This window comes from Apis laboriosa, unplaced genomic scaffold, assembly GCF_014066325.1.
Source record: "Apis laboriosa isolate Shangri-la unplaced genomic scaffold, ASM1406632v1 scaffold113_cov153, whole genome shotgun sequence".
NCBI classification, from domain to species: Eukaryota; Metazoa; Arthropoda; class Insecta; order Hymenoptera; family Apidae; genus Apis; species Apis laboriosa.
Genome location: NW_025220892.1, coordinates 276702 through 290376, shown reverse-complemented (window position 1 = coordinate 290376; position 13675 = coordinate 276702). Strand labels below are relative to the sequence as shown.

The following is a 13675-nucleotide window of genomic DNA, read 5'->3' as shown; positions in this document are numbered from 1 at the left end:
CTAATTCATCTCATGTAACTTAAACTATTTCAATTTAACAATTGTTCACAAAACGATGATTAAAATTCTTCGACGTACGTTTCAACGAAAACTGAGAACCATTTTTACATGCATTTGCACAGATATTTGTAATGTGGCTCCGAAATGAAATTGCATCAAAAGCCATCAAAATTTCTGTGGCTCGAGTTGGCCTTCTTCAGAGGAAATAGTTATAATTTAACTTTTCTAAAAATTGCATGGAAGCACGAGCTTATCAAAGATTTTTTCCTAAATTACATTAAAAATATCTTAATATCTTAACATCTTAATTGAATAAAATTTATATTACACTCTCATTCATACTTGATTTTACGTTATTCCCCTTTGATGAAATAGATGAAAAATAGATTGAAAAATAAATTTTTCCTTCCTATATTTACAAAATTTTTCAACACGTTTCAGAGATTCTATGCTAAATTTATTCTAAATCGTTTTTTATTGTTGAATCCTAAACCACTCAGTACATTTCGTTTTTCGTCAAATAAGACTCTCAAACAAAATACGAATTCCACCAATGGAAAAGCAATACAATATTATTAAAAAAAAAAAAAAAAAAAAAAAAACGGATTTAAAATAAAATTTCGCAAAATATTTCACAAAAGCCCTCCAAACGATTTCCTCGTTTCAGCAGCAACATTTTTAAGAGTTTCTCTGAAACGTCCAATGAGGGTGACAAAAATAAAAAGTATATTCACCTTTTAAAATGTTCGAATTGACAAACGAAAAACGAGATTGCGCCCATCCTTTGGTAAATTCGATAAACAAGTGACAACAGGCTATTTCATTTTATCGGCAATTTCCTGTTGCATTCGATTCCAACAATCCTGTTCGCAAATCATGGTGTCGCGTTCGAGCTGTCGTTATTACTTCTTATCAAGCGGATGTGTTAATGTAAACGTGGCCAACCGTGAAAACTGATGGCCGGTGAACGCTCTGGACCAAGCATAAATTCGAAATGACGTTAATTTTACCGTCTGATGCCGGGTCGCGATTATTTCATGACGTAATAACACGCTGTAATCATTGTTCCTGAATCAATTTAACCGTGTGAAAGAACCGCCTCTTTCTATTCTCGTTCACGAATTAATTAAACAGACTTGAGATTTGAATAATTTGATCCGATTATTAATCCAATATCGATAACGAAAGGGAGAATCGTTTGTTAATCGTACAATGATCTCAATTTCTGTAAGCAATCTTTATATTGTTTATTATTCTTCTTCTTCTTCTTTTTTTCGATACTAGTTTCATTTCGTTTATATTCATTATGTAATTATTAAGTATTAATTTTTATAGTGAAGACAGATTCGTTCTTTTACAATTAATTAAGTAGACGTTTATACATCTTTATTCTAAATTCTTTCCTTTTCAGGAAAATCTTGAAAAGTTAATGGAAACTTTAATCTTAATTCTTAGAAGCTATAATTAAGCACAGCGTAATTAAAACATGAAGATAATTACATTTTAAGATATACAAAAATATTTTTATGCAAATCATATCCGTAGTATATTTCTCCCTCTTTTTTTTTTTTACATCATCGTTTACCAAATCATTAATACTTAATTACACGAATTATTCGTATAATTTTAAAATAATAAAATAATTCGCGTAGAAATTCTCATTTCAATAATTTCCTCTCGAACAAACGAATCCTCGAACAAATCGCGCAATCATTGATCCACCCTTCAAACTTTTGAACACGCGATCCTATATCTCACCACGATTATTTACTCGTTAATTAAGTAATTCACGTCAACGTTATTTTCCCGAAAAACGTTCATACACGGCCACGTCACACAACGAGTCATGACGGACATTATCGCTATATATTCTCGTAAATACGAAACCAGTTTTCCAGTTGGGCTGTCCAATAATTATTTCGCGGTACGCGAATCGTCTACGAAATCGGTTATAATCGCTCGATAGGCGTGATACGAATCCATCCCCCCATCCCTCGAATTAATTACGACTAAAACGGGGTCGCGCTCGTCTCGCTTTTCGTCATATTTTGATTGAAGATTTCACGATCGCGCGCCATCGCCTCTTCTCTCGGCTTGACTGACGTTGACAAATTAAATAAATCGGCGATCGTATTGAAGCGTCACTCGCACGCGTCTTTGTTTCATCGGATTCCTTCTTTTTTTTGCCCCTCTCCTCTCTCCCTTCTCGGTTAATTAGAGCAAGTGACGGATGCGTTCGTTTTATTAAATCACTTTTATCGAGGAGGGAAAGGTTTCTTCTTTTATTTCACGGCGCGGTTTTGGATCTGGTGTTACGGGATCTGGGATTTGATTTTTCTTTTCTTTCTTTCTTTCTTTTACTCGTTTTTCTCGATCGAGATTGGAGGAGAGTTGTCGGAGAGATTTCATGAGGAATGATCGAGAGATGATTAAATATGATTTTGGAAAATTGGAGAAAGATCGACTCGATTATTTATTATTTGTGAAAGATAATTTGGATAATCTTTTTAATGATTAATTAGAGAGGAATTTAAAAAAAAAAGAAAAGTACTTATTGAGAGGTCAATCGGTTCCAATAATTCGTCAAATCGGGTTAATTATTGCGCATATTTGAACGATGTTTCATTTTTAACGGTCTGTGCAAATCATTGATACCCATAAAATGCGTCAAGCCAATAATTTGCGCTTTGCATAAAATAATGCAAATGTATGTATTTGGATAAATCACAACATAATGGAAGTTTAATATACGTAATGTAATTAACAATCACGTATCAATAAATTCTGATTACAAAATATGTGCACAACTTTTTAAAAAAAATTTTATTTTTTAATCGATGAAATTCACAAACTTCTTTCTCAAAAATTTATTATATAATTATCGAAAATATATAAATAAAAAAAGATAATTTCCAAACAAGTATCAATTGATTTTTTTGGATTATGATACGATTCAATCATAATCAATATCATACAGAAAATCGAAACTTGGAGGATCAAGATGATTCTACTTCGTTCCCTCATCCCACCTGTGCATATACGCACATCGATAGCGGCATTATTCCTGGAGAATGGTCGTGCTTGTGCCGCTTCATAAATCGCTCGATTTATCGTTGCTGACTCACCGGGATCCATCGATGCATCGCTGCCCCTTGGGGCTAGACCCTATAGGGAAGCTTGGACAATTTTCTTGAACCTTTGATGAGTTTTTTTTTCTTTCTTTATAATTATTTCAATTCTGTTATAATTATTTTAGAGGGGATAATTTTTTTACAATAATTTGTGTCTTGGAAAGTATCATGGCATTGTTAAAATCATGAAGAGGAATTTTCTATTTTTCTTTTTTTTTAATTTTATTTTTGGTTATTTATTTTTGTGCTTATATTTATTTTTGTACTGTCGATTAATTTTTGTTTAAGTAATTTTGTTATGAGAAAAAATTATGGGAATTTTTTTATTTTATTTTCTGATTTTTAATTATCGATTCATCATTCGTCAATTTTAATTTAGATAACGTTTCGTGTTATGAAAGAAATCATGGATTTTTATTATTTTTTTGTATCTCATATAACTATTATTGATAACTATTTTGTGTCTATTTTCAATTTAAGAAATATTTCATATTGTGAATATCATAAAAAAGAATAATTTATTATTTTTTTTGAACATTTGTTTTTCCATTTTATATTAAATATTTGTTTGTCATTGTATTTTGTCTGGTGAATTTCAAATTAAATGAAATTTTGTATGATATATAATTTTATGTTATATATCACGATATATAATAGGATTGTTAAAACGATGAAATATTAGTTCATGTGAAAATAGAGATAAATTAATTTAAATAGAAATATAACTTATTATATATATTTTCTTTATTCGTTTCAAATTATAGATCATTTATTAAATAAAATATGTTATATAAAAATATTTAAGAAATGAATATAAAGTTGTTGAAATGAACATATTTACGACATTTAAAGCAGGATGAATCCATTTGCAACGACAGAAAATTACAAAAATTTTCCATCTGATGAAACTTGATTAACTTGTCGACAAAATAGGAGATATGAGAGAGTAACTACTAATTTGTCTTTGTAATTCTTCATGCAAGCTTTTAGAATATGAACTCTAAAAAAAAAGTTAATACATATTTAAGATTCTGTAATTTTTAAAATACAAAATGCAAAAATTTAATGTTGATTAAGTTTCTCTGCCAGATCTCCAATAGTTACACCGAATAAATAAATTCAATTGATATTACTATCTCTATGATATATGCACTTAAAATCGTGATGCATTTAAAATTATAAGTATGTACTCACGTTAAAGTCGGCCGTGCATTTTACCAAATCCGCTGGATGTCCGGGATAGAGCTTCAAGGATTGCAGTAGACCCTTTAAATAAACAATCAGGAAATAGTAGACGATTGCACGGTACACATGATTCGTCATTTTTCTTCTCGAGTCTCGTTTTGCTCCACGTTCTCTCCACTGTTCACGACGAAATGCGATGGTCACAGTACTCGAAAACTTCACTTTGGAATTTAAAATACCGTGCTTTCGAAACAAATACGAAAATTCGAACAAGCCTTGAATTTTTCGACAAACATTATTTCAATCTATAAAAAGATTAATCATTTCTTATTCTTTATTCACTATATTCATAAAAAAAAATATTCGTGAATAAAAATTCGTGTATTCAGTTTCAGTTTCAGATACATGCATACATTCATTAAAAAATCTTAAAATTATTCAAAGATCATAATAGAAATTGCAAATTATTAAAATTAGAAATTGCAAATTATATAAAATTAAACTTTGTGATTTTTTATAAAAGTATTTTATTAAAAATTAAAAATATCCTAAGATTTTTAATCCAATGACAGTCTAATATGTAAAAATATTTGTACTAAAAACATCAAATATAAAAAAATCCCATAATTCGAATGAAAAATACCTAAACACTACATTTTAACATTTTCCTCTCTTATTGAATGAGAAACTACTACTAAATTAACATCGTATATTCAATAATCTAATCTTTTTTAAAAAGTTAGTACCATTAAAAGTATTGAACAAAATTCCTTAAATTACATACAAAAATGAATAAGAAAATCACTCTTCAACAAAACCTTCCGTCACACGTCAAAAACGTCAAAAAGACAAACAATTCATCTGCATCATCTCCACTACACATCCATCCAATACACCTTCGAGATGTCAACTTCTCCACCTAAGAAACTATCTACTCTTTCTTGCCCCATTTTAATGCAAATCGATCTCCAAGCCATGCATCAACTGAAACACGATGGAATCCTGAGTGACAACGGAATCCACTTCCTCCTTCCGCGGATAATACGCTTATCAATCGCGCGAATTCAATTCGAGGAAGCTATTTATCAACGCGGCGAGTAATCGCGAGAAAATACACAATATTTTTACGATAACGAATTCGGTCGGTTGATATAGATCTAATCGTACGAATAAACTTCCGCGTGTTCATCGATTTATTTCGCGACAAATCTGGATTATGCATCGCGTGCGAGAAAAAGAAAGAGAGAGAGAGAGAGAGAGAGAGAGAGAGAGAGAGAGAGAGAGAGAGAGAGAGTTCTGCGATCGTGTTAACGTTTACATCAGGATGTAAGCTCTTCGACACGGATCTGCAAATATTTTTCCACCGATAAACTCTGCGTGCCTTTCTCGCGTCGAGTATAAATTTTCGTGGCGTGAAACGAGCAAATTAACGTCGATTTTGCACGATGGTTCGATGAATTTCAAAGGAATGATGGCCCCGATTCGCATCATGAAAAATAACATCCTTTTTCGAAACGAAAGAAAAAATATTTACGCTGCTCTCTTTAAAGTTAAAAAAAAAATCTTGCGCGATATAGGTGTTTAATTAATGTTTTGTCCCGCTTGGTTAAAAGTTTCTATTTCCTATCTTTTTTTTTTTTTTTTACTTTTTCAAGATTTTAAGTTTTATGCAAAGTTACAAAGAGTCGTTTGCACGGATCTAGAATCAACTTTAATTTGTTTCTCTTAACAAGGATATTTAAAAAAAAAAAAAAAAAAAGAAAAGTGATGAAAGTTGCCGTTTTTATGTATTTCGAAATTCTAGATAAAATATTTTAACCAAGAAAGATAGAATTTCCGTGAACAAATTATTTCTATATTATTTATTCAAATTATTTAAATTATTTATATATAATATTATTTTCATAATGCTATGCCAATAACTTTGCTCGTGATAAGATATTAATATATTTGTGATCATAGTTGATTGATTAAAATAAAAAGTGATGTCTAATGATAGAAAAATATTATTTGAAACTTATTTATTATATACATGAAATAAGTTTTGTTAAATGAAGCAAGAGATAGAATAGAATAGAATAGAAGTTTTATCTTCGTCGTACCATCATTCATTCTATTTGCAAACTTCAATTGTTCACAAATAAGTTTCAACTAATATTTTTATATATTTTTATATATTTTGTTCAACTTGAGAGAGTTGATTCTCCAAAAGTATTTTATGAATATAAAAAAAAATATAAAGAAAAATAAAATGATATAAAGAAAAGAATAAAACCTAATTTATTAGGAATAATTAGGAATAATTAATGTAAAAAGGGTAGCACGATTCAGCATTTCCATGACGATTTTTTTCGGATTGTAATTAATCGCCAACCCAGTGGTTTGACTAATAATTTGTCTTAAAATTTCACGACTAACTTTTATGAGTTCTGAACGATTCGTTCTGTCTTTTCTTTCTTTCTGTTCTGGTTTGAAACTTTGATTGAAAGTTTCCCATCTACGAGGACAGTTTTTCTTTCACGATGTGAAAACGATCGAATAAATTCAAAAGTGAGTTATCTTATCGCGTTTTTCTTTGTATTATGAGCTTTACCGATTTTTTGTTAATTCTTAATTCTTTTTTCTCCAAGAATAATTTACACTTAAAATACATTGATGATTGTAAAACATCTATAAAAATAATCTTTTACAATCATCTTTTACAATTTGATATTTATTACAAATTATTTTAACAGATATCGATTCCAATAGTTAATCAAATTTAATTATTGTACAAAGATGAAAAGTTAAATAATTCTAATTCTTTTACACGAAAAGATTAAGCAATAAATTAGCAATAATAGCAATAATTTCATATATTTCGTACAAAAAAAATTATATTTAAATCTCTTCCTATACTTCCTAATACTTTTTAACTATTATTATACCTTTTATTATTTTAGAAAAAGATCAATTCAATTTTTCTAAAAATCAATAAAAAACGGAAGATCCTTCAAAACGTGTCATTTAAATAAAACACAAACAAAAAAATGGAAAAACCAGAAAGTTATAACACTTATACAAATAACACCTATCACTGTTTCCAAATCGATCACGAGCCACCCCAATCTACCATCAATCCCTCCTCCCCATCTCATTCGTCCGAATAAAACCCGAACAAACAAACAAACAAACCACTAAGTCTCCTCCAACAAAAATTCAAGCACCAATAAAAATTTCCATCCTCCTTTTTAAACCACCCTCGAATCCCCTCCCTTTTCTCCCCCATAATTACCATCGCATGTAACAAATCTCCACGAGTCGCGGAATTATCACGGATAGAACGTTGAGGAGGGGATGCAAAAAAACAGGAGCTGCGATTTATTCACGGTTGACAAACGAACACGGTTCGTTTGTCCGCGTGAAAAAAAAAAAAAAAAGGAAGCAAGCATCGATCATTGGGCAAGTGTTCGGCGGGGAGATCGATCGATCTTTCTAAATGGGGCACGCATCCCCCGTTTCTACGCTCTTCGCTCGTGAGCGCAAAGAGGTTTTTTTTCAGGTTGCCGCAGATTTTTTCCATCCCCCAACTTCCCTTTTACAGATTTGCAATCCGATGGAAAAAGTCGTTCTCGCGCCGATTAAACCAAGACAAGAAGGGGTGTTAATCATGGATTAAGACACGATCGAGGGATTTTTCCTTTTTTTTTTTTTTTTTTTTAGGAAATTTAACACGGAATAGAGGAAAGACTTGGTAATTTTTAAAGTACCAAAATCCCTTTGGGAGCTGTTAAACCCGTTTGAATGGGAATTAATTCCCCTCGAGATGAATTTTTATTGAGATTCCACGGTTGGAAGGTTTGGGCGTTGGTGAAGATGAGGAACTTTTTTTTCTTTCTTTGTTTCTTCCAATTTTGTATTGTTTCTTTTGTATTTTTTTTGTGGAAGAGATTATGAGATGGGTTCGTGACAATCGTGAAACGTTAGATGATGGGTATTGGGAAGGAAATTAATTCTTCTTGATAGTTTCTTTTGTTTCTGATTTCTTTTTTCTGATAATGACGAAATGAAGGTGTTGCGAAAAGAAATTTGAGTTTAAGAAGAGGGTATGGAAAAGGGATGATTATAGTATTTGGATGGAACGGCGTGGTCGGTTTAAATGCCGATAAATTGCGATGAAGGGAAATATTTGTGGAAATATTTGTGTATTAAGTGCGAATTTTAGAATTCGTACGTGAACAAAGTGGTTTAATAATATTAATCCTCTTGAGTATCTCTATTATTTTTGAACTTAAAAAAAACTTCATTTATAATTGTTATATTCAAAGAGCAGAAGTCTGAAATAATAATAACAATTTTTATTAAATTCTTTTTAAATGAATAAAAAATATTTTATAATTATAACTTTTACCAATCAAAATTTCTTCAAATATTTCTAAAGATAATGAAAATGAAAATCCATCCAGAATCAAGCCTGTACAATTAATAATTATTAGTCGATAATCATGTTTATTTATAACAAGCATTATCATTGAACGTACGAGAGATCAATTGATGAAATTGTTGTACTGCAACCATTTGATTTCGATTACGGCATTGATCGTGCATAGGATAGCCACAATTCAGCCAGCTCCTTGTTCTCGTATTGACTAATCGATACAACTATGTTGGAGTTGATTGTCGATCAAGATATGTTATTATGCCCAGCCTGCAACCGCAACTAAACGATCCTCGCATAATTTTATCGAATGACCTATAAGTACACTTCCGTTATTGAGAATTTTTGTGTTCCATTATACAAAATTAACCCATTACTTTGTTTTCCCCTCCCATTAAATTTATTTATCGATTATCATCTTCTTTAAATGGATTTACCTTTTCAATAATTTTATTCTAATTTATTTATCATTGATTAATATGAAAAAGAAAATCAACATTAAGATATTTTTAATCGTCCACACGATTTTAATGAAACAATGCTCAAATTTGTTTCAATATTAATGTTTTTTGTTTTAATGTATAAAATATATGTTATTAAAGTTGATAAAATTTCCTGTTCAAAAGCAATTAATCGTAGTAGAACACATTCGAAATTTTATCGAGGATGTGACCTGACTATTGAAGAATTATTATATTCGTATTAATCCGTTAAAAACGAATGCTTGAAATCTTTAAAATAAACCATTTATTTTAGAAAATTATTCACAAAATCATATTACGATAAATAAAAAATATTTTAATTCCAATAAACATAGATTAAAAGTACGCACAATATCACAAGTAACTCCTGAAGACCATAGAATTAAATCTCCCCCTTCTTCTAGAAAAAGATCAACATACCTATCTCTTCAAAGAAAAAAACGCCTGTAGTAACGAAATTTCATCGGGAAAAATCAGAAGCCTCGATTTCTCTCTTCCAAAACTCACAAATAAATGAAATTTCATTCCAACTACAAACACTCCTCGAGCCAGAACGCGAGATATTTCATCGAAAATCGACGAAGGAAATGGAGGGAGGAAGATTGGTGGCAGTAGATTTTCCCGTGGAGGAGGGAACGTGCTCTTGCGGAAAATCGCGGGCGAGAAGTTTGGTACGAACGATGGAACGGTCAAGTTAACGGGCTAAATCGGATGGAAAACGAGCACTTCCGGCCGCGTAGCGACCGATGGTTCCGTTCGAGGTGAACGCGGATGACTGTCCCGCCGCGGTAGACGCCACGAGACCCGGCGAAGAATAAAAGAGAGGGGAGAAATGGTTCTGGTCCCGAAGCTTGTTTTACGGCCGGCGATTCTTGTAGAGGAAGCATCAACAAATAACACGTGCCGAGATGGTTTCGCGAATAGGAACACTTATCGCAGTGTCTCCCAATCTTTTTTTTTTCTTTTTTTTTTTTTTAGGATGATCACCATTTTAGAATCTCGTGGATTGACAAAGTTGTTCGATATCGTGATCAAGGGACACTGCAAAGGATTATTAGAAATTGGTTATTATGAGTAATAGAATTGTTGTAAGGTGGTTTGAAGTAATGATGAAATGTTAAAAAAGTGTTTATGTTATGCTGAGATGAATCGATGGTATATCTTTTCAATATTGAGATCAATATTAATAATGAGATATCGTAAAGTTATTAATCTTTTTTTTTTGTTTCTTTGAATTCGTGACTTGTCATCCTCTTATATTTGAATTAAAAATTGTTATACGATGGAAGAATATTGGAAAGTAATTATGTTGAAACAAATTAACGATCTTTCTCTTTTTTTCTTCTTTTGATAAAAATAATTGTAAAGAATATAAGTAATAAAATACGATAATCGTTTCAATAGAATTTATTATAAAGATGGTTTCTACTAAAATTAATCGTAACGATTTCATTGGAGGGGAATTGCGAAATACAGGTTGGGAATCCTGGACCTATTAGAAGGACCGGTTCGCGTGAAAACAAGGCGCCTAAGGCGACGAAGTTTGTTTAATGCCTATAATTAACCCTATAAGAACTTCATAAATTTTAAGAAAATGTATCGAGACATGATGATTTATTTCTTATTATTTTTCGCTTCAATTTATATAATTTATTTTTCAAATTTTAATACGTAAAAAAAAATTATTACACCGTTCGATTAAAATGTTTGGAAAATTTACTAGAAAAAAGTCGAATTTTTCTCCATTGAAAAAGAATCAAATATCGCTTCAAAAATCCTCGAAAATCGAAATCGTATTACCCACTCGCAAAAAAAAAAAAAAAAAAAAAAGAAATATATACTTTAATCGATTCACTACTAATAAAAATAATCTAGGTGATTGTGTTACGTGATCCACTTTACAGTTGCATCCCAAAACTGTCACTGCTCAAACAAACGCCAATTCTATTTATTCCCCGGGTGTTAAATGTTTCTAGAGTCGGGAATACATGGGCGAATAAATAAACAAGAAATAAAAAAAAAAGAAAAAAAAATTGTCTCTCCGTCCATGTTATATAAATTTTCCACGGGATAAAAAGTTCTTTCGATCGAAAGTGGATAGCAACCGGCCATTTTCGTGTGGCCATATATTTAATAGAGTTAAATCACGCGTGGATCGTGTATCAATTAAAGATTAATGACACGTTTAGTCGTCATATCGTTTTTGCTTCAACGATAGACGAAATAGATAGATAATTTTTTCAATTTTATCTCATTCCGCCCCATTGAAAGGTTTTTCGTAATAATAATTTAAATTTCATTATCTCCCTTCCCTCCAACATCGAGGCATCCTTTGTTGTTTCTTTTTTCTTTTTATTTGCCTCGATACAAGGAAGTTTGACGGGATGTTTATTCCTAACCAGACATTCGAGAAAGAATATGCAAACTTATTATTGATTCTGAATTTAATTTTACTTGTTTCACTCGGCTTGTGCCGAGGATTTCATTTGCATTTAAATGGGGAATACCAGCACACGTTTACGCGGAAAAACTTCTTTTTCCCCTTTTCCTCGAATAAATCACTGTTGCTTATGAACGAGGGACAATAACGAGCATTGATATGTTACTTAAGATGCAATTTGTCTTTTCTAGGAACCTCTTAGGAGAGGTTATATTTAGAATATTCCACTTAGAAATATCCGGGCACGTGGCTACATTTTTTTTTTCCAACGATTTCTTCTTTATGATTATTACATCAATATATGATACGATGAAACATGTAAAGTAATAAAATCGATTTTTAATTCTTAAAAGTTCAAAGGTCGAAAGGAAATCGAGCATCTCTGAAAAGTTATCTCTACGAATTTTTCTAAAATTTAATACTTCAAATGTACCTGTTTAAAATACTTGAAGATTCCTTTTTTTAACATCATATGTTAAAAACAATTTTATTGAATATTATCCATTGTTAAAACAAGCAATATTTAAGAATTCACGAAGGAAGATTATCGCGTTAAAATATTCAATTACGATGGATTTAAGTTTCTCCCCTTCGGGTATAAAACTTTAACAATGAAGAAAAATTACCCATGAATTTATTAAAATAATACGAAATTATATATATAATAGAACGAATTGCATACATCATGCTAATGATCAATTATTAAACGTTATATTTTATTGTGAACAGTTTCAATCTAGCGTATACGTATTTTACTAATTTGGATAATTGTGTTTGACTTATTGATTTATCGAAAATGAAATGTTATATTTAACGGGGATAATTGATCGAGTAACATTATCTCAAACAGAATTTACGGGATAACGTAAAATATATCGTGTCCTTATCTTACTTGTATTACCCGTTCGTAAACATTATACATACGAAAATTTTGACAACGATTTAAAGTTTATGAATATACAATGTATAATAATGTTTCTGAAATATCGTTTCTTGTTCTAGAATCGACCATTATAGATACTTTCGCATGAAATAGCCGCGTGCACATAAATGCGTCATTATGCTTGCTTATCACTATTTTCAACACCGCTTTATTTCAACGAAAATATATATATTCTGAGACGTGATTCATAGTAATATTATTTGATATTGTTCAAAGAACAAGTTATACAAACAAAATTTTTCCTGAAAATTTTTTTAAGAGAGTATTTCGACGAATATAAAAGAAAAAATTATAAATTCGAAATCATAATTAAAGTATCGAGATATTTGTCACAAATTTATGTTTCCCTTACAACGAAATACGATATTAAAAATAAAAATATATCAATACCCATTTTTGTTTCAACTTTTGATACAAAGCAATTACTTACTTTAATCGTAATAAACGTAACGTAACGAATAATCAACAAAAAGTGACCCGGTTACTTTTTAACTAACCGCTTAACCTTAAATTATACATATTAAATGCCATTTATATCGTGGATAAAAGTGACCCAGTTTGGCCGAACGAGGGATTAACCCCCCTAGAAATCAAATCAAATCAAATTATTAATCACTGGTGCAACAAATTATACGAGAAAAAAATCGCTGTAAACAAATTCAACCTCATATTTTATTATTCACGATGATTCCTTTTCCAACTTTTTTCTTTCACGCCAATTGTTCTTCCTTACGCGTTCTTTCGTTTCTTTTCCGTGTATTGACCCATCTCTCAAAAGCCAAGTCGTGATTATTCCATTTTCAACAAAAGAGGAATAGCGAGAATACCGAGACGTCCGGCAAATTTTAATCCTCCCTTGGGTGGAAGAGATGGAACGAGGGCGAATCCACGGGAATACGCTTAATTTTCCGGATTTATTAGAGCGCGATAAGAAATCGAATTAATGCCTCTCTAAGCGGATAGCGGGTTTTCGAGGAGATTAAATATTTGGTAGAATTTTCGGTATCCGCCTTCTGCATCCTGTTCATCGGCTGTTTTATATATAGAAAACGAGCGCAGATGCCCACTTCAAAGATG

At 31.0% G+C, this 13675-nt stretch overlaps 1 protein-coding gene across 9 annotated transcripts in view; it reads right to left on the bottom strand.

Moving 5' to 3' along the window:
• LOC122716526 (collagen alpha-2(IX) chain) overlaps positions 1 to 13675 on the bottom strand; it is a 333714-nt gene that overhangs the window by 55504 nt on the left and 264535 nt on the right. For 7 of the 9 annotated variants that reach the window (XM_043939686.1, XM_043939704.1, XM_043939724.1 and 4 more), the window contains exon 5: positions 4326 to 4397. The exons of 1 other annotated variant lie outside the window; for it this stretch is intronic. In XM_043939686.1, coding sequence (XP_043795621.1) covers positions 4326 to 4397 — 72 coding nt within the window. Of the gene's footprint in view, positions 1 to 4325; positions 4597 to 13675 lie in introns of those variants that run through there. One more of the 9 variants, XM_043939759.1, reaches the window with a different exon arrangement.